We start from the raw sequence: 25,127 nt of genomic DNA, 5'->3' as shown, positions 1-25,127 counted from the left end.
TAACACACTTGTAACGCTGAAAGTAATTCGTAACCTCAGAGGCAATGACAAAATTGTTTTGCTCAGTGTCTATGTGGCTGTTACTTAAAAAAAAGTGGAAGGAAATATGTATCTGAAAGTAAGCATGTATTTACTGATTTTTTTTTTTTTCATTTGCTTTGTTGCACTAATTGGTAAATATATAGCTAACAAACCTTCAAGGTTATTGTTTTGGCTACAAAAAAAAAAAAAATCCTAGAAGTTTCCCTTAATGGACCTAATCCACTTACTGAAATTAAGCTGTGTAAGCTTGTTCTTGACCTGAGCAATTACATTATGTTTACTTTCAGAAAGCAGAGATAATCTTCAATTTCACTGATTTAAAAGAACAGAAACTCCAGTTAACTCTGGATCGATGATGCCTTCTTATGCTTTCCTGTGGTCACCTGAACTTGGCTGGAGCAGGGCATCCGGCCGCTATAGAAGGAGGAATTAGGAAAACAAAATGCCTTATAATGGGTTTTACATTTGAAGAGAGATTGTTTGCTCTACTGAGCAAGCCTGTGGTTGGTCAGGAAGGATGTGCTTTATTTAACAGCATTTTTCACCCTTAGTAGCTGAAGGGTAGAGAGGAAATATGATTAGAATTTATTAGTGTAAATGTAGTAAGGTGGACTTCTACTACGTGTGTCCCTCTTCCTGTTTATATTTAACACAGGGCTCGAGCAATTTATTTGAAACAGATGCTGCGTGATCACTGCTGAAGCACTTAAAGAAGGACTAAACATCGACCCTGTGATTTATGGCTTCTTTTCCATGCATTGTTTTTATGTCCTGTTCTTGTACGTAGTTTTGAGACTCCTCTGTTCAAACTAAAAGTTTCTTGTTGCACTTAAGATTTACTTCGTGGCAAATATCAGCAAGAGACGTGTCAGGGTTAGTTGTGGGGCAGAGGATGGAATTCTTAGAATATTTATTTTAGTCCAGCTTTGAATAACTGTTCTGTGCAGCAAGTCAGACCTTCCTTCACTTGCGTCTTATGGTCTGTCATGTGGTTTGGCAGACACAAAAGTTCTGCAGTTTTATTTCCCCCAAGGGTGTTGAGTTTTTGTTTGTGTTTTTAGTTTTTTCTTAGTTTTTGCCTCAGTGCTCGCTTTCTTGCTTTACTCCCCACGTGGCAGATTCCAGATTCTGGATGTTTTAGCAGTCACAGGGAGAGTGCATGCTAAGAATCAGTAAATTTTATATAAGGAACTACAGATTAGTGGTTGGTGGTTTTTAAATTTTGTTTTTGTTTGACCATTAATGTGGTTAACACAGACAATCTTTACAGAAAGTTTCATTGCTGCTTATGAACAAGTCAGAATTTAAAAAAAAAAAAAAACAAAAGCAGCTATTTTTCCTAATGTGACTCCGGATTAATGGCTGTTTAGGGATGTGCGACTTGGGAGAAATGGAGTTGAAGAAATAAAGCATCACCCTTTCTTCAGAAGTGATCAGTGGAACTGGGACAACATTCGAGAGAGTAAGTAAATCAGGTTAAAAGTTCTCTTTTATTCAGTATTTACAGTAGTAGAAATTAAAATAAACTTACAGTTGTATAAACAAAGTCATTTCTGTCTATCAAGAATCTTGCTCAAACATTCATATTTATCACTTGTAGTATAAAACCTTATATGAGGAAGGGTTAATACATATGCATTTTTCCTACTGGAATTATTTCACCTTTATCATGTTTTTAATGTAGATGTTTCAATTTTAAACAATGGAATTGGATGGTTCAGAATTTTATCTGAAAGGAATGTATGTTAGCTTCTGTTTCTCTGGTTTTTTGTTCTTTTGAGGTGGGTTTTTTTGTTTTCTTTCATTTTTCTTTTACTCTTCTGATAGTTAAGACAGTAGTTTGACAGTGATCTTGTCAGTTTTACTGCTTTTCATGTGAGGTATTGAGAACCTGATAGCTTTAGGTAAAAAAGCAAAGTATGTCAGTTCTCATAAGGTTGTCATATCTTATAAAGTTATATATTTACTAAGAAGTTTTAAAATTATTATTGTATTTAAAGTTATATTCTCAAGTGTGATTACCTGAACAAGTATGTCTTGCATACTAGATGGTCTATGCATTAGGCAACGAATACAAAAATTGATTGCTCTAGAAAAAATGGTTCATAATAATATTTCCAGATTTGCTGTCTGGTTAATACATATTTAATTCCAAGTTATTTAAGGACATCTTATAATACAGTCTTCTAACACTAGAGAGATACCTGTATATAGCAAGTGACTGAATCTTGGAGTGAAATGCATCTTTTTTCCCCTTTTTATAGCTGCTGCTCCTGTTGTTCCTGAGCTTAGCAGTGATATAGATAGCAGTAATTTTGATGACATTGAGGACGACAAGGGAGACGTGGAAACCTTTCCAATCCCCAAAGCCTTCGTGGGAAACCAACTGCCTTTCATAGGATTTACCTATTACAGAGACAATTTGTATGTGATACTTTAATATGCATTTTTAAAAACATACCTGCACAATTTTTCTTATATTCTTTCATTTTTTTCACTCTAAATACATAATATATTCCTTGCATTATATTAATTTATGTCCAAATGTAAAGATACAAAATGCAAGTTTGAGTAAAATAATCGGTTAAACTTTCAATTATTCCAATAACTCTGATTAAGCAGTGTATTTTAATATGCACAAAATTATACAATATCTTAAAAAATCAATTAGGGTGAAAATTCTGATAGATTTGTAATTTTTTTCTAAAATGGCTTTTTATTAGTTATTTTAGAAGAAAGCTTACACAGCATAATAACTTTCTAGAATTCATCTTGAATAATCAAGAAATAATTGTATTAATTAAAAAACTACAAGCTGCTGTAGTTTTTGAAACATTCTGTTAAGGAACAGTTCAAATCAGAAAGATGCACTAACACCAAAATGAACAAGCTTCATTCTGAGAACAGCATAGGACAAATTGAGATTTGAGAGAACTGATTAAAACGTCCAGGTTGCCAGAGTTGCTGAAAACTTTAGTGAAAGCTGGAGGGATTTGTGTTTGTTTTTGACAGGTTGCTAAGTGACTCCTCTCAGTCTTGCAGAGAAAATGAATCTGTGCAATCTAGTAAAAATGAGGTTAGTGCCTTTTTTTCTTTGTATTAATGGGATGATTAGCTAATTTAGTTAAGTCTGTTAAGAAAAGACAAAGTAAAATAAGTGTTGAAACAGTTTTGTGGGGGGCTTTTTGTCTTTTAATGGTCCTCAATAAAAATGATATTTTCTATTTACAGGACAGCAAGGAAGTAAGTATAGTATCTGAATTAAGAAAGGAATAAAAAACCCTTCATAATTTTACATGGATGTGAAGTATCTTAAATGTTTATTCACCAAATTATTAGCAGTAAACCAGTTGTATTTTGAAACAGTTGTAATCAAGTGTTAAAGTACTGTAGTATAAAGATAAATGAATACAGATATTTCTCAAATTCTTTTTGCATCCAGAATTTGTTTGGAAAGCCAATGTGTGAGGCTGTGTTTCCTACAGACAGCATTACTCTTGTGAAGGTCCCACACTTGCATTAATGATTCATGACTGATTTATTCAGAGTTTGAAAAAGTAAATTGTCACCTGCAGGGATAAAAGAATGTTTAAATCATATTCCAGTTGGAGCATATGGAGCATGTTTATCCAGCTTTGGAAGATTGACAAATGAATTTAAATTTGCATGACAGGAAAAGCAATGGCATTTTCATATACTTACTTCATCATGTTACTTAAACATTTGTATTATTCAAGTGTAGATATTATATTGTTAACCTTTCTTAAAACTTACAATTCCTTTTCAAATTTTAAAAAATACATAAAGGAAATGCATTATGTATCGATCAGATAAATTTAAATGCACAAGTTTATTAGACTCCACTTCCTTCCTGTCATTGATGAATAGATGAATAGTTTTAGACTTCACCTTTCAATAGAAATGGTACTGCTGTTTAAAATACATATGGTCACATTCATGATGTTTGCTTTATGTTGTGTTAGTAAATGCAGATGGCAAAATTTTGCATTTCACTGCTGACAACTTATTTTATTTGCATTTTCTCAAGCAACAAATCTCCGGTTTTGATGTCCTTTTCAATGTTCCTGTTGTGGAAATCTTCTAATTGTAACAATTACAAAGTGTTTTGGAAACCACATTTTTACATTTCATGTTTGGGGGGTAGAGGAAGAGGAGGAAGGGAGGAAAATAAATGCATTTGAAAGCCTGAAGTAATGAGATTAATCCAAAATTTATTATTTATCATTTATTTCATGAATATTTGGGTACTGGACTCACAATTATTTCTTAAAAATATTTTAGTAAGCAAACCAAAGCATTTCCAAAGTTACCATTTGCTTCCAAGATGTAAGACTAAGAAATTCTTCTTTATGTGAAATCATTGAGCATGTTTAGCCATATTATCTAAGATTGTCCAATTTGGTCATGTACACCCCTTTTTTATTTTTTCATTTCATTTAGAAAATGCTATCCAAAACCATCTGCTCCAGTGGAAAGTCTCTGGCTACAGAGCACAACAAAGGGCCGGTAACAATGTTCTTTGCCCATATAAATTTAATGACTCACAATCTGTGGCACATAATTCTGTGGTGGTTCAATTCAATATGCAGCAAATGTTGTTCCTATAAATCCATATATTTTAAATTATCAGAATTAATACCTTGTAAAGATGCAACCTTCTAGTGATGGTTTTAAAATAATATACTGGAAGATTTAATTAATTTTCCTCGCTTTCCCTTATTTTTTATTTAATTGAATTGCATTTGTTTTCTGTGAAAATATTTTTATATGTGGACCATGCTTTTTTGACATTTTACACAGTTTCAGAAAAAACTAAGCAAGCTAGAAGAACAGCTCAGTAATGAATTACAAGCCAAAGATGAACTAGAACAGAAGTACAGGTGAGAATGTTTCAACATGTTTGATATGTTTATAAAGATGTTTTATTAGACTTGTTGTTTTTGAATGCTTAAAAGCATTTTAATCCACTTTGGGGATTCCCAACCCTGCAAGCAGACCTCACTGTAAGTTGCTGGCTTAATTCTTGCTACTCCTTTGACTACCGGGGTGGTTTTTTGGGGGTTGGTTTAGATTTTTTTTTGCTTTAATTCCATATAAGAATCTCACTATTTAGTGGTTTCACCAGTCCTTGAGGTTTTTGCTTAAAATAGAATATCTTGCATAAAATTATTGAGACAAAAACACCTTACATAAAATTAGTGAAACACATTCAAACATTCTAATTTCTGTATTATCAGCAGGGTTTAAAATTATTTTTCAAATTTGTTCAGGTCTACAAGTGTTCGTTTAGAGAAGATAGCAAAAGAGCTTGATGAAGAGGTAAGGCCGTAGATTTCTTACTGGAATTAGAACTTTAACATTTGTGCATGGATTTTTCCCTTCAATAACATCAAATTGCTTTTGAGTAGCTGTATATTTTATAGCAAATAACACTAGTTGATTTCTTGGTGTTCATAAGCATGAAATTGTTGTCACTGCTAAAATATTTTCATTACGTTTTCTATACTGTAACTGTGCATTTCTTTCTAGAACTAGATTTTTACCATATTTTTAACTTGGCAGGCAGCGTGACACAAATATCCCATACAGATTTTAAAAATTGAAGGTGTGAGAGTAGTGTTTCCAGAGGAGGAAGACCATGCTTTGGATTGTTTGGTGTTAGTAAAAGAGCTGTATTTCTTGCCCTGCTTTGCACCTTACTGCTTCTACAAATTTAGATATGGCTGTGCACAACTTAATGTATGGTTCATGCAGGTGCATGTCAAGACCTTACCTTTACATGTATGTTTCTCTGCTCCCAGAGTGACTGCTTAGGCAGGTCTACCAGGTTTGTCAAATCCAGATGATCAAACAATATTTAAATTGCAAAGCTCCTGGCCATAGACATCCTGGGCTGGATTTGACCACGTGTTCTGATACGTAGTATTTGCAGCAGGCAGATGGACTGGCTTCCTCCATTACAGACTAAACTGAGTGCATGAGCTGTGTTTTTATCGTATAAGAATACCACTCCTGTGTTTGTCATTAGTGGTGTGGTTTTTTTTAATATATCCAGATAACTTCAAGGAAGAATGTAGAGTCTGCAGTCAGGCAGTTAGAGAGAGAGAAGGCTCTTCTTCAGCATAAGAATACAGAATACCAGAGGAAAGCAGAACATGAAGCAGATAAGAAACGCAATTTGGAAAATGAGGGTATGTTGAACCATGCTTGAAGGTTCCATTTTGATGTGGGTTTTTAATACTTAAAATAAATGAATTATAGTTCCAACTGAAGTGTTTTCATGACAGTGATTAACAATGTTGAATTGTTTTTGTTGCAGTTAACAGTTTGAAAGACCAACTTGAAGATTTAAAAAAGAGGAATCAGAACTCTCAAATATCCAATGAAAAAATTAGTCAACTACAAAGACAGGTATGTCAACTTTATATACTTATATTTTAAAATAATCAGTGCTTGAAGTACAGATTTTGGTAACAGTGGAGGAATTTGAAATGTTTAAATGGGTTTTAAAAGCTGTTCTTTCTTGTTAGGTTTTGGTGTTCAAATGTAATCTTAAAATATACTCCTTATTTCTTTAACCCATAAAACCTAGTATTCTGTAGTAGAAATAGTGGGCTTTATATTTTGATTGTTTCTGAAGTATGTTTTTATCAATCTTAGTTGGATGAAGCCAATTCTTTGCTGCGGTCAGAGTCTGATACTGCAGCCAGGTTAAGGAAGAACCAGACAGAAAGCACAAAGCAAATCCAGCAGCTGGAAATTAATAATAGAGAACTACAAGATAAGAACTGCCTGCTAGAGAATGCAAAACTCAAACTGGAGAAGGAGTATCTCAATCTTCAGTCAGCTCTAGAATCAGAAAGGAGAGATCGAAGTCATGGATCAGAGATTATCAGTGATTTACAAGGTATTTCTGCAAATCTTCTGAAGTTAAGATTGCTTCTTGTTTCTGGTATGGGTAGTGTTATTTGAGTTTCAGACTGTGACTAGGTAAGCGTGCTTTTTGTAAAATGTTATATAATTGTGAATAGCATTTAAGAAAAAACGTGTGGCAACATCTATAAAACATTATTGATAACTTAGAATCACTCTAAAAGGAGACACTCTTAATAGTCAGAACTAGGAGCTGTTACATTTCAAAAATGTTACCTCTAAATAGATAAAAATACAGTCTTGTTTTCACACACTGACCTCACTGATATTTTGGTAATTTTAAGGTCGAATATCTAGCCTCGAAGAAGAAGTGAAAAATGGAAAGAGTGCATTAGCCAAACTGGAAATGGAGAAAAGACAATTGCAGGAAAAGCTTACAGATTTAGAAAAGGTAACAGCACTGATAGATAAACATTGGTGTTACATTCTTACAAAATGTTTGAATTTGTACTTTTATTACTTGAGACATTGCAACCAAACATACACAAAAAAAAAAAAAAAAAAAAAGCCTTGTTTTCCGCTTTTTTTTTTTCCCCAAATTGAGAAGTGGGGGAAAAAAGACATCATTTCCCATACAGTCATAATACATTTTACTTCTGAAGTACTTAATTATGTACTCCGGTGTGAACCTTAACAGTACAATAGCTTCATTTAATTTCATTTGTGTGGAGGTTTTTTAAACTCTCATTATTGCCAAAAATAAAAGAGCCTCTGCTAACAGGATTTTTTAAACAAATTTGTTATTGAAACAAAAGGCTTGAAAAATTTCTTCAATAAACTTAATCTTCAGGTTGCTCTTACTATAGAATGTTGGTTGTTAAGGCAGTAATTCTATAATTGTTTGCTACTGGGGATGTCACTGTAAATATTTTGAACACTTTGGTGTTCACAAAGAAACATTTATGGAAATGAGTTCTCAACTCCTTAACATGAGCTCTCTCTTCTATTCCAAGCATCCTTCCAAGAAGCATGTTACTGTTGTTCAAAATTCTGCCACTAACCTTGTGTATTTAATGGTTTATTTCAGTGTTATTTTTATTTTAACAGGAAAAGAGCAACATGGAAATAGATATGACATATAAATTTAAAGTTATGCAGCAGAACCTTGAACAAGAAGAAGCTGAACATAAAGCCACAAAAGCACGATTAGCAGACAAAAATAAGATCTATGAGTCTATAGAGGAAGCAAAATCTGAAGCCATGAAAGGTATGTATTTGACATCTCAGTTGGACTTAGGTGTGAATTGTACAAAGTAGATAATATAATCTTTCACCTTGCATATTCTGGTGCATCTCATGACAACTGAAATACTTTGAAGAGAGGGATAATTGCCAAAAAAATCCAGAAGATAGCTCTTACTTTTGAATTAAATGGCTTATGTTTATTGCAGCTAATTAAAAAGCTACCTACAGATCCTGTCCTTCCAATTGCAGAACATTCACAAAAATTTTGAGCATGCAGATCTTCAAAAGAAGCAAGAATGATTCAGTAATAATGGCTGAGTTACCCGGCATATCAGGTTCTCAAACAGCTTCAGCTCTTTGATTTTATATTATCACAGTCAGAGCACAGTAGATTTAAATGTTTTATTTTTAAAATTCCACCCATTTTGTTCATCTCAGAGGTGTTGCAGATAAACTGAAAGTTATCTAGAAGCTCAAAAGTAGGAAATAGCTCTGTCAGAAATGCTTGAAAAAGCACCCTCTGGGTGTGTATCTACTGTGAAAATTTTAATTAATCACTTCTAAGTAGTCTTTCTATTCAGTTTTAAAAGGAAAAACATGTGGCTTATTGTTAGTACAGGGTAGACATCCTCTTCCCTTTGCCCTCCAAAATCTGCTGTTTACACTTCACTGATGTCTTACATCTTTTACTTCACAGAAATGGAAAAGAAACTTTTGGAAGAGAGAGCTTTAAAGCAGAAAGTAGAAAATCGGCTGTTGGAAGCTGAGAAGCAGCGCTCCATGTTAGACTGTGATCTCAAACAATCGCAACAGAAAATAAATGAGCTCCTTCGGCAGAAGGATATACTGAGTGAAGATGTAAGGAGCACTGACCAAAGGAGTCTTGAGTCAAACTTGTTTTCCATGTCCTAGTATTTTTGCTGTTATAGCTGTATTTAGGAAAATTTGTGAATGAAAGTGGCAACAAAGTTTTCCTTCTCTGCCTTAGAAACTTTAAAAAGTCTGCTTATGAAATGTGGTGTCATTTTTCTGAAATATTCATTCAAATATTCGGCATTATTCATGTTAAAAGGTTTGTCCTCTATAGTGGTAAATGCTGTGAGATTGACATGGAAAAACTAGGTAATTTAATGTGTGCTAATGCCTTTATTCAGGAAGCAGCTTTGATTTAGCAAGAGATGTAAAGGAAGTCAATTAGAGACTTCCTTTTTTAAATGTTTTTCCTGTTTAAATGTTGTTTTCTTTTGTAGATCTGTAAAATTCACAGGTTTCTGCTTCTTTTTCAGGTAAAAAACTTGACATTAAAAATAGAGCAAGAAACACAAAAGCGCTGTCTCACTCAAAATGACCTCAAGATGCAAACACAGCAGGTCAACACCTTGAGAATGTCAGAGAAGCAGTTAAAACAGGAGAATAACCACCTTCAGGAAATCAAATTAAGTCTGGAAAAACAAAACAATGAACTCCGCAAGTATGCAAGTTGCTCTATATGTTTTTGTCATGTTACTGATTTGAAATATTTTTGGAAAAAAAGCTGGGAGCAAAATTAATTTTAAAAGTTGCTGCAAAGAATATGCTATTCTACAGTGCAAAACTTAATTGTTCTTTAAAATAATTTACAGTGACTCTAATTTTGACTTGCCCTAGTGATTCAGTAGTGTATGGGTTTATATCAAAAGGTGTTTATTATCCAGAAAATCTTGGAAAACACAGCTTAAATATGGGTCTGAAAACTTCAGAGAAACACTTATTTAACTGGAGGCCTAGGTACTTTTTTTAATGATGTAGGACTTCAGTGAAGAGGAAAGTTACTGGAATTATTAGTCTAGGAGAGCTTATCAGAGTTGGAAATTAATACCGCTACAGAGCTACCAAGAATAACCATTGGAAATACCTTGTACTACAGATCTTTAAACACATCTGTTGGTCCTTCAGATAGGAGTGTCAGTAGTTCTTCAAGGTCTTACAAGTAGTATTTGCACCTAAGGAAAGAAACAATGTTATTTTTTACATAAAGAACTTTCTTGTGAATGAAAAGACCAGATTACCACACGTATCAGATGAATCTCAATCCTAGCTTCTTCATGACTTGGATGTTTTGTCTCCCTGTGCTTTGCCTTTGTCAGCAAGATGCAGTTAGTCATGTAGAAGGTGGCCATAATGTGGAACACTGGCAGAAGTCTTTTCTGCTACATTTCTGTGTTATGGAGCTGACTGTTGTTTAAATAACAGATGAATTCAAGAAAATATGCACGTCAAGGAATACAGACATTCACAGACTGTGCTCTAGCAAACAGGAGACTCAAAACAACCAGTCAGATCAGTGACATTTTACATGGAAATTAGATTCTGTTGGTGGCTGTTTACTTTATCAGTGTCTCCTACCAGTTAAACTTTGTGACACTGTTGTAGTTAGTGTGTTAGCAGTATTAAACTGACTTGCTATGAGTGCAGTATTCTCAGCTGTACAAGTGAAAAAGAGATCTGGTACCCAGAGGAAGCTTCAGGTTTAATAGTTGATGATACTTAGGTCAAGAAATTGCTGGAGGTCTCAAGAGTGTGAATGCTGTCTTTTCTGTTTACTGCTTTGGAATATCTTCATATCTTTAAAGCATGTTCTTACTTTCTAGGGAACGTCAAGATGCAGATGGACAAATGAAAGAGCTTCAAGACCAGCTCGAAGCTGAACAATATTTCTCAGTATGTTTTATGCTGGTTTATTTTTATATTAATCTGTTTACTGAGTATGTTAGCTTTTCTTCTTCCCCCTCAGCCATCAGATGTTTCACATCTGTAACCCAAAGCTACTGGTTTTTCTTGTGCCTGTCTCCAGCGTTGTCTGCTGCCTTGATCTTGATCACGTTGAGAAACGTCGCAGCTTTGTGGGGGAGTTCAGAGGGAGGAGTCAAGCAACTAATTTTTCAACATTGTGAATAATCTCGTGCATGTTTCAAGCCTTTTCCATGCTGTATGGTAGAGAGAATTGTATTCTCATGTGATGTGACAATATATGTACATCTACAGCTCAGAAGGAAATTTTGCATTACGACCAAACTTGGTAGTTATCTGTTGGAGTTTTTCATTTATTTTGGCAAGGTGCACCAGAATAAATAGGCAGGATACTTAAAAATCATCACTGGCAAGTGGAGGTTAGATTTTATTAACAGTGCACAGCCAGTCACATTGCATGAGATGCCAAAAGGCTTGTTTCAATATTAACGGAAAATTAAGATTTCCTTGTGGATTTAGGTCAGTGAAGAGAAGGCCTACCTAAAATTTTATAGATGAAAATTTTACACATATTAAAGGAAAGAAAGGGAGCATAGAGGTCAGTTGACTGCTGTAGATGGGCCAGAGAGACAATCTGTCTTGAAATCCCTGCAGTAAGTACACTTAGTGTCATCTGTTCACTTGTCCTGTAGTCAGTCATTTGAATGGACAGAGCAATATAATGTTTCTTTCATTTTCTTCAGAGTTCTAAATTCATATTGATTCCATGAAATTTTGAATTTCAAATTATTTTCTAATTGGTTCTTCCCTTATTCCTGTATTTCCCTTGGTTCTTTAACTGTCATATTGGTTTCATGGATATGTATGATTGGAATCTAAACTCCACATGCCTAATTACATCAGACAAATATTTAAAATAGTAGAGAAAAAGAAATTAAGTATTTTCTCTGCTTCTGATACTTCTGATTTTGTATAAAATAGTTATTTTCCCATTTAGAATATCCTTAGCAGTATGTATACAAACAAAGAAAATGAAAGTCATAGATCTACCCATTCACAAATATACAAATAAAAAAAGGAAAAACAACAAAGTAAAATAACCAAAGCACATTTGTGAATCATGGTGACATTTAGATAAGTTTCAAGAAGGCATTGCACAATTATACTCTAATTAGTGTGATTAAGGAACTGCGTACCATGTCAACTTGTATAAATTTTGTGGACCTTTAAAAGTATAGAAATCACATAATTTTCTTTCCAACTTTAAATTCTAGACTCTCTATAAGACACAAGTTCGAGAACTTAAAGAAGAATGTGAGGAAAAGACCAAAATTTGTAAAGAAATGCAGCAAAAGATACAAGAGTTACAGGATGAGAGGTAGGTTTTGCTAGTTGGACTACTAGTGCCTAAAAGATCAGGATGGCTTTTTGTTGTTTCTTTCCTCCCCTCCCTAACCTACCCATTTTAAAGTTAAAAGTGTATATCAATAATTTGCAGAGATTCCTTGGCTGCTCAGCTAGAGATTACTTTGACAAAAGCAGATTCAGAACAACTTGCCCGTTCCATTGCTGAAGAACAGTACTCTGATTTGGAAAAAGAGAAGATTATGAAAGAGCTGGAGATTAAAGAGATGATGGCGAGGCATAAACAGGAACTTACTGAGAAAGATGCCACCATAGCCTCAGTGAGTTACATGATCTATAATTTTGGTAGAGGTTGTATGTGAGCTTTATTTGCAGTTTGAGTTATCCATTGCTCTTTAGCAGATTTAGAGATATACAAATATACCTAATGTTTTAAAAATATTTATGTCTTATGATTGAAATTCAAGAATCTCTTACTGTGTTTCTTCCATGCATTTCTCTGACCATTCTTTCTTCTGTGCCCCTACCCCTCTTACAGCAAGTCCTCTTACCCTTATCCTGGTCTCACTCTGCAGCATTTTCTTGTAGTGCTGCTTTGTTTGCCAAATGAGTTTTGTTACATGGTCACATGTCCTTTTTTTCTTTTTTTTTTTTTTTTTTAGTTGGAGGAAGCAAATAGGACACTAACTAGTGATGTGGCTAACCTTGCTAATGAGAAAGAAGAACTAAACAATAAACTGAAGGAAGCACAAGAACGTATGTAATCCCTGAACGAAATGTGATTTAAATTTAAACTAGATTTGTTCTTTAATAGTACTATATGTGTTTGTCATGAATTTTCATAGATTTTCTTTTAATTACCTTGCTACAGAAATTACAAAGCTTAAAGAAGAAGAAGCAAATGTAGGAAATATTAAAGCACAATTTGAGAAACAGTTGTTGAATGAAAGAACGTTAAAAACCCAGGTAAGCAAATATATTCAAATGCATGTAGACACAGTGTTCATGAATCAAATAATTTTTAATAGAATACTTTCTGCTATAAACTATTGATATATACCAGTATTGCTTTATTTGTTTTTGCTCTGAAAGAAAGTATTTTGGGTTTTTTTTCCCTTCTTCTAAGTAGACTTTCAGTGTAGTGAAACTGGATCCTTATGATTCATAATAGAGGAACTTCTATCCAGATGCAGTTCACCAGCAAAAGCCTTCATTTCCGTCAAATGATTTGATGAGTTACTGGTTTCAGTCTTGATTTACATGCCTCTACAAGTTCTCTAAATACATTTCTGATTTTAATCTAGATTGTTTTTTAGAACAAGTGGCATTTTAATACAAAGACATATTTTGGGTCTAGCTAGTGAAAATGGAAGGATTTATTTAAATGAATGAAAGGGCTCACACAGCTAATGCTTGCTTCAAGTAAAAAGGGCATCATTACCTATTTTATATTTTGTGTAATACATTGAATTAAAGCAAGCTTGTAGTACTGGATTGCAGAGGTCTTAGTTTGTGCCTGATTATAGACAGAGAGAAGACTTTATTTCTTCACAACGTAACTCTGTGTATTTATTAGTGTGGTTTTTGTCACTTTTTTCTTTCTCACGGGAAGGCTGTGAATAAATTGGCTGAAATCATGAATCGGAAGGGTCCAGTCAAACGTGGAGCTGACACTGATGTACGGCGGAAGGAAAAGGAGAATAGGAAGCTGCATATGGAACTGAAGTCTGAACGAGAAAAGTTAACCCAGATGATGATCAAATATCAGAAGGAAATAAACGAAATGCAGGCAGTAAGATCCTTTTGTAAATATAAACATTGCAGTATTTTCTGTAAAATCTTACTATTGATAGAGACTTTAAGGTAACATATCCAATCTCTATTTCTGAATTTCCCCAACCAGAAGAAATACACAGAATATATAGAGAGATTGGCTACAAATTCTGCATAATTTTCTCTGAGTAACCAAATATTGTGATAATAGGAAATCTTGCGATTTATTCCTGCAGCAAATAGCAGAAGAGAGTCAGATACGGATTGAATTGCAGATGACTCTGGACAGCAAAGACAGTGACATTGAACAGCTTCGTTCCCAGCTGCAGTCACTGCACATTGGGCTGGACAACAGTAGCATAGGCAGTGGACCTGGAGAGGCTGAGGCAGATGATGGATTCCCTGGTATGTTAATTTTATTAATATTTTTACATTAACTGGGTTTATACCACTGTTTTTCCATAGAAACTGGAGTATTAAATTGATGGTCTGATGATTCTGTGATTCTCATCTTCATCTATTTCTACCATCTTATCGATCCTTTGATAGTGATCACTTGCTCACCTGCTAACTAAATCTGTCTGTTGTAATACTTCACCTTACATTTATTTAAAGAAGTTGTTCTTTTAAATTCTGTTGTGCTCCATTAGAACTGAATATTTTTTTCACTTTATTTTGGTGGTTACTTTGCAATTACTGTGTGTATGTGATAAAATGTAAAACTAATACTCTCCTAGAGATTCTATTTTGACTTCTTTCTACTTTTCCTCCTTTATGCTTTATGTTTAGTCCATATCACTCAATCCCACACTATGGAATCCATGTCCTTTACCTATCAGCACTCTTCTACCTCTGTCAGTATTGCCACTAAGCCTTCCAGTTCTCGCATGCTTCTTGATTCCGATTCTGACTCAGAGGAAGAACCTTTGTCTTGTTCCCACAGCCCTACAGAAGTTGATAGCACAGGTGATATCCCTGAGAACCATTTGGTTTTGTTCTTATTGTGTCGTTTTCTCTGTTTCAGAACTAATACTATTAATACATAGTGAAAGAAACATAAACCAAATCTGGCAGATAACATGCTGCAGCAGCAGTAAACATTGCCATCAAAACATGAGAAAATTTGCATGAACAAATAACTGGCCTGTTTTCTCTAAATGTATGCAAATGCTTGCTGACAGTTATAAACCCACCATGTTTATTGAAGCATTGAATAAATGAGCCTTATGGCTTGTTTTCAAGATAGCCTCTACACAGTATCTGCAGCTCTCTGTATGACCCTAAGGTACTGGACACCAAAAACTCAAATATTTGTGTTTAAGTGAAGTGTGGAAACATCTGACTCCTCACATCTAAATATATATGATCTTCTTGTAGAAATTAATTGTCCTGAATATGACATTGTTTTGCCTTAAAAGTGTATTATGAATTATAAGGCCCCGTTTTATTAATTCTATATTCATTTTATATGACTACACATACACCCTTTTAACAAAGCTTCTGTTTAGTGTTAATGTTAGAAGTGGGTTTTTTATTGCATTCAAATTTCTGTATTTCACATGAGGTTCCTTTAAAGTGTGAATACCTTTCCACTGAACATAGAACCTCTTTTGGTATTTTGACATTACTTCATCAAACTAGAGTAAAGAATAATGCATTTCCTCTATTTTTCTCATTCTCTGGTTTTTTCTTTGAAGCTTCTAATGAAAGAAAACTTACATGCATACATTTTTTTCCTTGCTAGCTGCTGTTGTGATATGTGCATGGATTTGCTTTGTTCTAAAATAAAAATTATAGCTAAGATGAGATTTTTTGCTGACATAATTACAAAAGATTTGAGGTAGGATAGTGTCTTCTGTTGTTTCTCCCCTCGTAGTATTTATTTATAAGCATGTATTTTGAGAAGTTTGGAATATTCTGCCCTTTTTCTGATCTGTTAGTATTGAATGGACACCAGAAGTGAAGAAGTATAATGAGAAGCTCTCATTTTATCTAATTTAATCTGTATTACAGGTTACAGAGAAAAATAGGAAAATCATATTTTAGGAAATAGGAGAAATACTCATGTTTTTGCTCTACTTGTGCTTCCTGGATATGGGGTAGACTATTTTTTTGCATCAACGTTATGCTTGTTACACTTTCTATGAGGTGTAGTTGAAAGGAACAATATAAGGTGGCAGGTTTGAGGCAAAACAAATGTTACAGAACTGTTTCATGTACTTGATATGTGTATTAAAATAGGTCACCAACAGCACTGCTGGTAGGGCTATAAGCATTGAAGACAGTGTGGATCTGTGTATCTTGCTTTAAGTCTCTCTAACACAAAAAGAATTCTATGAATATCTAGTAATTATTGTTACACTGTGTTAAACATGGGCAGTAACCTGCAAATGTCCTCTGATGAGAAGGAAAATAGTTTTTGTAATTTTGCAGTATGTTTCTGCTTGTTCCATGGTTTTGTCTTTGTTAATGCTTAACACTTCACTATTTTTGACTTGGAGGTTCCTCAGCAGCCAGTAGAGGTTATCTGCTAGGGTAGGAAACTCATTAGAGAAATTTTATTGCAATTAAGTGTTTCCCCTTAATAGAACATAGGGGGAAGAAAGACTTGTGTTATGTGCAGCTACAAAAATAGGGTGGAAGGGTATGTGTTCCTATGTATTACCAAGCACTATGAAAGTGTGATCCTGTTAAGCTTTTGGTGACTACTGAAATGTGTGTGTCAAACAACAGCTGAACTCTCCATACTCTTGATAAATCAAATCTGACAAATGTGCCAGTGTAATATAAAATACTGCAAGCGTGTGAAAGGGCAGTTGAGTTCGGGCAAGGCCTAAAGGTTAGCCAAAAATTACTTATTTTGGTTTAGAAAGTCTAGGAGATACAGGCATAATTAGAGAAAAGAAAAATTTACAGACCAAAAATTATGAATTAGAATATTAAACTGGCATTTTCCCCAGCATATAGGGTATATAGGTTATTTGTGGTGATAATTTGCCTTTTTTTTGGTCTTGAATTGGATATTGTGTGGTCTGTACTAATATCTTTAGGTGCTGTTGTAAAAGGTAACAGTCAATTGACATAAGGCTTTTAAGACTTGAAAAAATTACTAAAGGGAATGTGTGTGCTATAATTGTAAGTTTGTTCTTCCCCTTCCTACTTGTGTCTACTACTTCTTTGTGATTGCATTGCTGGTTATTGGCTGTATTCAGTGGTACATTACTTAATGTATTCCTGAACATTTACCATGGTAAACTTCGCAAGATCTCATACTGTTAAATAGTTCATCTTCTCATGTTTGCTCTCTTGCTTTGTTATTGATGTTCAATAGCTTTTAAAATGCACAGTAGTCTCAAAAAAATTTTGTCTGTTCTTTGATACATATCTCTTTTTCAGAATCCAGATTGGAAGGCTGGCTATCAATGCCTGTTAGAAATAACACTAAAAAATTTGGATGGGTTAAAAAGGTAAGAAAAGCAGATTTATGATTTTGTTTCATGCGTAGGTTCAAATTTAAACTTACTGTAGGTTTTGAACACTTCAGTTTTTCTTTTATATGAGTTTTCTCATTACTTAAATGTATAAAATATGTTAACTGGTAATGCCTACATCTGAGAGGAGCAGCTTAAGACAATTGCAGTAGTTTAAGACACCTCTTTGTATAGCCAGAGGTGAGAACAGTCATTCATGATCTTCAAATGTTTATACATGCCATAAGCATTCCCAGCAGTATTACACAGCTGGAATTAGGCAGAGTCTAGAAACAGGTGTTCTTGACAATTTCTTTATTTAGGAGATAAGACTAAAACCTACTCTTCGTGCCTTGTTCAGCCTTCATTTGTTTACTGCTTCTCAGTAACCCTTTTGATGAGTCTTTACCCAAAATGTAACATAGACATTTTCATACAAATTTCCTTACTGCTGCCATACAGTTAATTCTAGGCGAAATTCTGGAAGTAGGACATCTTTTAGGTAATTAGCTTTTTAGTGAAGATTGCTAGCTATTCTATTAAGTATAATAGTGATATTTTAAAGTATGATTCCTATTAGTTGTCACCTGCACACATGAAATAGGCAGAGGATGGCAGTTACTGTCTCTACCAGTCCAAGTGAAATTAAATCAATAAAACAGAAAGGAAAAGCTTATATCTTACTTTCTTCCTGGCTTTCAGTTTTGTTTCTTTATAGATATTTAAATATGTTTAAAAATCAGTTAATCTGATAATATAATTTGATTTATCAGATAATCTGAATTTTGTTTGTTATGCAATGAATTCCTTGGCATGGACTTAGTATACAGTACTACCATTTTCCACGTAGGTACCATTTAATGAAATTGTATAAAAATATTGCTACAACATATGTGATAGATAATTGCTGTGACATATTTGACATCTGTGATGAGCTGGATTAAAACATGTTTTATCCTTTTGTCTCCTTACAGTATGTAATTGTAAGCAGCAAGAAGATCCTGTTCTATGACAGCGAACAAGATAAAGAACAGTCTAATCCCCATATGGTATTGGATATAGAGTAAGTATTGCCATGTGTGTTTCCTTCTTCTGATTTGTAGGTGAACTGTTGGAACTGTGACCAAAGGGCCTGTTGAGGTCCAGTCTGTGGGCACAACATCACATGGGACAAGATTTTTTTTTAATCTGAACTATAGAGCTGCACCCACTGTGGCGGACAGTGGGGTTTGTTTTAGGCACTGGTGCAGGAAGAACAGTGTGGTGCTCAGACTCATCTAGAGAGTTGCCCTGAGCCCTGGTGTCACCGAAGTGCACCCACTAGCTCAGCTAGACCTTCCTCACACACACTTGGGTGCAAAGCATGTAATGAAAACTGTAGCAGAGCAGATATCATTTTCAATATTCATGTATTTTCTCGTACAACACGGCCTTACAGGTGGGTTATATAGTTAATTTATTTTCTTAATAAATGCAGAATCTGGCTATTCAGAGCATGGGGACAGGATTGTGTTGGAAGCATGCCAGCAGCCATTAAAGTCACACGATGATGGTTTCTCAGTGCTTCTGCAAATATAGACAGATGCTTGTCAATTTTTATTTAGGGTTTGTTCATGTGCAGGGTTGAAAGACAGGGCTTTACCAAGTGATTAGAAATCTGTACGAATTTGACCAATCTTCAGTGGTTCTAAACCTTAAATGTGGTATGTTGTAGCCTAACTTAATCTGTCACATTTGTCATTGTGGTAACATTAATTTTTGTCCTTATTGAAACAATTTCCTATAGCAAACTCTTCCATGTCCGACCAGTCACTCAGACTGATGTGTACAGAGCAGATTCCAAGGAAATTCCTAGGATATTCCAGGTATTTATTAGCAAATTAATGTTTCTAGTGTAACAGACATGGCATTTCAGACATTGTCAAAAATATTGTCTAATGAAATATTTACAAAAAAATCATTGAAAAATCACTCCTAGTGTACTTCTTCAATCTTTGTATTTAGATAATAACTGTGAATTTATATTTGCCAACTAGGAGTATTGAGATTATTTTGCTTTCATTCTAGATCCTATATGCTAATGAAGGAGAGAGCAAAAAGGAACAGGAATTTCCTGTAGAGCCCATGGGAGAGAAGTCAAATTACATTTGTCACAAAGGACATGAGTTCATACCTACTCTTTACCACTTCCCAACCAATTGTGAAGCTTGTATGAAGCCCCTGTGGCACATGTTCAAACCTCCTCCTGCTCTGGAATGTCGCCGCTGCCATATCAAATGTCACAAAGATCACATGGATAAAAAGGAAGAGATTATAGCGCCTTGCAAAGGTAAACAGCAAGTATTTGAATATGCAGATAGTGCTGGAGTCACAAGGCATTCTAATAGATCAGAGGATTCTAGTAATGGTCTGACACCAACTAAACATAAAGGCTGGTTTGTCTTTTATTAGTACATGGCCATCAGCCCCTTTCCAAGGGTGTCTCCATGAGGGTCACTCTGCTCTGAGTTCATGGCACGTGGCTGTGGTGTGCATGTGCCTGTTGAGTTGTCATCCCTGTGCAGCAGAGCGTGGTGGCTGTAAAGTGCTCACGCTGTGTTTTGTGCTCCGCTGTGGGAAACAACAGCGCTATGGAAGGGGTTACATTTGGTGAAGGCTGCTCCTTGTGACTCAACATCATATAATTTCTTAGTCTCAGTCACACCTCTTTGGATTACCCGTGTTTTCTTCCACTTGAATGTGTATCTTCCACAGTACTAAGTTGTTACTCTTGAAATATAAGGAGGCGGCACTGTCAGCATCCAGGAAACCTACTGGTTCATTTTAGTTTTGACCTCTCTGCTGATTTCTCTGCTTCAAGTATGAGAGTATGCTAATCTGACAGCTAATTTTTGATGTGGGGCCATGTTTAGAATAATAAAGATACTAATTTTTATTTTTAAAATCTTATTACAGTGTACTATGATATTTCTACGGCAAAGAATCTACTACTGTTAGCTAATTCTACAGAAGAACAGCAGAAATGGGTGAGCCGACTGGTGAAAAAAATACCCAAGAAGCCTCCAGCACCAGACCCCTTTGCTCGATCTTCTCCCAGAACTTCCATGAAGGTACAGCCGAACCAGTCCATCAGACGACCAAGTCGACAGCTTCCTCCAAACAAACCAAGGTGACACAAGAGCTTCTATTTAATTTATTGTTCTGAATGTTTTACTACAATTAGTTTCAATTTCTTATTCAGGGTAGAAGGACCCATGCTAATGTCTCATGATTCCTAATCAGATTCTTCTGATTGGGTAAAAATTGTCCATACAAAAATCATTAGTTTACTTCTGGATCTCTTCTGAGGAGCAGAATCCTATCTGCTGTGCTGTGGAAGTTGATAGCATTCTGCAGGTAGCATTTATATGATTGCACAGGCCGGAGTTTCTGGTTTTTTTTCCAGTTTGCTTTTTTCATCACCGCAGTACTAATTTATATTTGTTTATGTCAGTTCCCAGTGCTGGCAGCCTGTGAAAAGATTTGTCTCACTTATTTTGTTCATCGCAGTATTCCAGTTTAGCAAAGGCTTAACATTTTTCCCCAGAGAGGTAATTGGGCAGTGCCTAGACAGGATTGCTCTCCTTTTTTCTGTGACCAGACTGGCACCAATATCTCAGGTGGTTGGGTGAGACCTGGGCTGGGTGAATGGACAGAGTTACAGTGGAGAATGCAGAGAAGCACACTCTTGCTGTGATGCTGCTATTACTACAAAACATCCTTACACTATGAAGCATAAGGATCTTAAAGAGATACTTATATTTTAATGGGTGGAAATGCATAGTGGAAGGACTTAGCGTAATTTAATTTCACTTCCCTCCCAACCTTCATACAGTCTAACATTTGGTGATTTAATTTACATATTTTAAAGAGAATCAGACCTCATAATTTGAATTTTAAATTAATAGATTTATTATAATCATCAAGGAAAAAAGCTTTTAAATCACTTTTTAGGGACCAATTATTGAAGAGATTCTTTGTGCAAAAATAATCAAAATATCAGTGATAGGACTGAAAGCATGAATCAGGAAAACATTCATGACAATTTGGGGGACAAATAGATCACTTTTCTTCTGCACACTGTTTACAGTCTAACTTAGTGGTGTTACTCTGTTTCTTGCTGTTAAGATATAAAGGTATATAAATTCTGATTTTCTTTTCAACAGCTATTCTTAGGTGTTCTGCAAATATTCTTCACCTCCCGTTTTTTCAGTCTTGAACTTTGGTACAAAATGCTTTCATAGCATAGTATTTACCATTCTATACTGGTGGGAAAAGGAGGGGAATGAGTGTCTTTGTGTGTAAAGCATTTCAGTTTAAGTTTCCAAGTTAGCCTCACAAATGTACCTAAAAGATGAAAAGTGTAGTTCTGTGAGGTTATGTCACCTATTACCAGAATAATGCAGGTCTGTCAAACCAGTGGAAATTTGTATGGATTTAAACACCTTTAATTAGAAACCACATACTCATAAATAACTATAATTGCTATGGTAAATTTATATCTCAGTGTTGCTTCTATGAGGCTTTTGTGCAAGGGTTTACCATATGAAATAATTAATTTTCCTTCATGAACTATATTAAGAATGAAGATGTGGTTGCCAGTTCAGTCTCAGGACTGAGCAGTGGGCCCTGGAAGCCAGGTTAGGGCTGGGGCTGCACCAAGAGGAGCACAGCTGGGTGACTGAGGAAAGAGATTATACCCCTCTGTTCACTCCATATTCTGCAGCACAACACTGCCTCCACCTCTGACCCCCAAATTCCAGTCAGACATCAACACACTGGGGGAGGACCAAGCAGAGGCCACCAGGATGGTCAGAGCAGATGCCTGAGGGAGCTGGGCTTGTTCAGCCTGGGTGATGGACATGTCCAGGGGCTCCCATAGCAGCCTGCCCCAGCCTCTGGGGAGGGTATCCAAGAGACAGAGCCAGGCTCATCAGTGCTGCATGGTGAGAAACAAGGGGCTCACCTGAACCAGGAGACATGCCAGCTGGATAGAAGGAAAAGCCAATGCAGAGAGAGAGGCCACTGAGGCTGTACAGGCTCCATCCCTGGAGGCTCTCAACAGCTGACAAGGCCTTGAATATTCCGGGCTGGCTTTGTATCTGACCCTGCTTTGATCAGGAGGTTGGGCTAGAAACCTCCTGAGGTCCCTTCCAAGCTTCCAAATGCTGTCCCTGCTAGGAATTTCACACAATGATGTTTTCTTCAAGGTTTTCATGGCTGTTTTTCTTCTCCTTAAATCTGTGAGGATTTAAGAAAGTTTTTCATACAGTTTTTCATACAGACCATATAATTTCTGCTTAGCCGTTTGGTTGGATCGTGCCAAACAGATAATTCCAAACTGAAAGAAACTCAACTTTAATGTATTTTACTTCCTAATAAATTTTTTAAGTGTAATAGCCATAGTTCATGTAACAAATGAATATTGAGCCTTTTCAGGGCTATATCACATTTAAAGATTTAAATAGTTTAAAGCCTGAAAATCCAAATTTCCCTGAGACCCATTTTATTTAAAATGGTGATTAACTGTAGTAAACAATGTAGCATGTTTCTATTGTTGCTCTCTTAGGGTAAGGTTTCCATGCCTGTATCCTATGCTTGACATACAACCCTAATTAGGATCCTTCCAGCTCACTGGAGAAATGACTAGGCTAGGTTTCATTTGTTGTAGCTATAGCAATTGAAAAGTTAGTACTTAAGGTATTACAACAGAAAGAGATGAGTGCTTCTAGACAATGATTCACCCCATCCCAAAATAAATGCCTCAGATAAGTAAAATGACTCACTTGCTGACAGGGTTTGCCTTGCTTGCCTTCTTTGTTCTATAGTGACCATACAAGGAGCAAATACAGGGAGGCCGAGACAACAAGTTAATATATCCTCTTTTTTGGCATTGCTTAACTTTAAATAATGAGCTACAGAATAGCTTCATAGTGTAATCACTCTGTATTTGGGATACAGTAAAATCCTGCTATATTCGTTTGTACATTCAGATGAAGTGCTGTCTTATTCAATGTTCTTTTCAGCACTCAAAACACTTCATTTTATTGGAAAAACTGTGAGGTTTGTGTTATTGTCTGGAAGGGCATAGCAGGAGAGCATAAAACCACCTCAGTCAGCAAGAACAGCAACAAAACAGAAAGCAGATGATTTTAAAAAAGGTACATGTTGGTCTTTCCTGTTGAAATTCAGGGGGAAAAATCAATATGGTAAGAATTCTATATTGAATGGAATGATTTTTGAGACGCATTTGCAATGAATGCAATATTCTTAACTTATATGAACACTAACTGAATCTTCATACTCGTGATAGGCAAAGGAACAAACCCACCTACCTTAAACAGTCTTTCAGATAAAAAGGTTTAGTGATAGCAAAAGGAATTTTCAAGTCTTTTATAGAAGTATGACACTCATTAAACATCAAACCCTCCTGTTGCAGATTACTTGATCTGGCATTTAAGGACTGGGATTGGTCCTTTGATGATGTTGATGATATTGATGGTGATGATGATGATGACGATGTTTTTGATTTCTGAAGAAGTATAAGGGGTAAATCTAAATAGAGAGGAATGGATTTGTTTGGCTTTGAATACAGCATGCTATGTTGGATTTTGTTTCTAAAAGCAGAGAAAATACAAGATCTCATTTTAAAATTTTAAATAGAAAAATGAGATTCTGTTCATCATATTGAACTTTTAGAGGAGTCATTTTCATTAAAACAAAGTTGTTGCCTTTGCCAGTGTTTTTATTTTTCTAATCTTAGATCCTTTTTTTTTTTCAAAATTCATGTCTGCCTGCCTGAATAAAACCCCAAAACTGCTGTTTTCAGGATCATTGCTCATCTCTAATGCTAATACTGCTAACCTCAGCATAGAATATTTGAAGGATAAAAGGGAGATGGTAGCAGTTGGATGTTTAGCTGAAATAGACTTGGTATTTACAAACACTTTTCATTTTTAAGCTTTGAATATAAACTGGTCTATGGCTAGCAGACATGAAATCAATGGAGTTCTGCATTTTGTTTTTCTACCTCTGTTCTGAAGTGAATTTGACTTGGCTTTCCTTTGCAGTGCTGTGCTTTCTGGGTACCTAACCACGCATTTGAAAACTATGTAAACAAATGGGTTTGCAGCTTCCGTGGTGTGGTTTCCTTGACTGCTTTAGAAAGATCCGGCCGTTGCACTGATCTGATTTGTCCCATGGCTTAACTCTGGATGTATTGCGAATAGCTTTACATATTTTATAGACCTCAGGATCTGATCATTTCACATATTGATGCAATCTTATATTTACACAGAAAAAAAACCCTAAATGTTAAATGGCTAAGAATTGTTTTAAACAGTATGTGGGATGTGTCTCAGCTGTATAACAATGGCACTGGGGCAGCTCCTCTGCTGTGTGTTCAGGGAACTGAGGAACCAGCTCCTGCAGAACTTAACTGGCTTAGTGTTCACAGTAATGAGCATTATGTTAATTAAATATACTGCATCTTTGTGTATTAAAAGCTTACTGATCACTAATCCTTTAGAAGTAACTATTACACTGTGCATATTGTACTTTACCCTCATG

At 35.3% G+C, this 25,127-nt stretch overlaps 1 protein-coding gene across 3 annotated transcripts in view; it reads left to right on the top strand.

The window, feature by feature from the left end:
• Window positions 1–25,127, top strand: part of ROCK2 (Rho associated coiled-coil containing protein kinase 2) — a 104,717-nt gene that overhangs the window by 69,093 nt on the left and 10,497 nt on the right. The window contains exons 8-33 of one of the 3 annotated variants that reach the window (XM_053939822.1): window positions 1,413–1,504; window positions 2,307–2,466; window positions 3,055–3,118; window positions 4,504–4,569; window positions 4,864–4,943; window positions 5,334–5,382; window positions 6,119–6,254; window positions 6,383–6,474; window positions 6,724–6,970; window positions 7,281–7,387; window positions 8,044–8,203; window positions 8,879–9,039; window positions 9,468–9,652; window positions 10,812–10,881; window positions 12,186–12,289; window positions 12,410–12,596; window positions 12,939–13,032; window positions 13,148–13,242; window positions 13,889–14,068; window positions 14,286–14,454; window positions 17,446–17,516; window positions 18,494–18,582; window positions 19,306–19,384; window positions 19,587–19,848; window positions 20,475–20,688; window positions 23,998–24,860. In XM_053939822.1, the coding sequence (XP_053795797.1) occupies window positions 1,413–1,504; window positions 2,307–2,466; window positions 3,055–3,118; window positions 4,504–4,569; window positions 4,864–4,943; window positions 5,334–5,382; window positions 6,119–6,254; window positions 6,383–6,474; window positions 6,724–6,970; window positions 7,281–7,387; window positions 8,044–8,203; window positions 8,879–9,039; window positions 9,468–9,652; window positions 10,812–10,881; window positions 12,186–12,289; window positions 12,410–12,596; window positions 12,939–13,032; window positions 13,148–13,242; window positions 13,889–14,068; window positions 14,286–14,454; window positions 17,446–17,516; window positions 18,494–18,582; window positions 19,306–19,384; window positions 19,587–19,848; window positions 20,475–20,688; window positions 23,998–24,094 (3,310 nt within the window). In that variant the 3' untranslated portion in view covers window positions 24,095–24,860. Of the gene's footprint in view, window positions 1–1,412; window positions 1,505–2,306; window positions 2,467–3,054; window positions 3,119–4,503; window positions 4,570–4,863; window positions 4,944–5,333; window positions 5,383–6,118; window positions 6,255–6,382; window positions 6,475–6,723; window positions 6,971–7,280; window positions 7,388–8,043; window positions 8,204–8,878; window positions 9,040–9,467; window positions 9,653–10,811; window positions 10,882–12,185; window positions 12,290–12,409; window positions 12,597–12,938; window positions 13,033–13,147; window positions 13,243–13,888; window positions 14,069–14,285; window positions 14,455–17,445; window positions 17,517–18,493; window positions 18,583–19,305; window positions 19,385–19,586; window positions 19,849–20,474; window positions 20,689–23,997; window positions 24,861–25,127 lie in introns of those variants that run through there. The other 2 variants (XM_053939820.1, XM_053939821.1) reach the window with 2 other exon arrangements.

Source organism: Vidua chalybeata, chromosome 3, assembly GCF_026979565.1.
Source record: "Vidua chalybeata isolate OUT-0048 chromosome 3, bVidCha1 merged haplotype, whole genome shotgun sequence".
Classification (NCBI taxonomy): Eukaryota; Metazoa; Chordata; class Aves; order Passeriformes; family Viduidae; genus Vidua; species Vidua chalybeata.
This window is presented reverse-complemented; position numbering and strand designations above follow the sequence as displayed.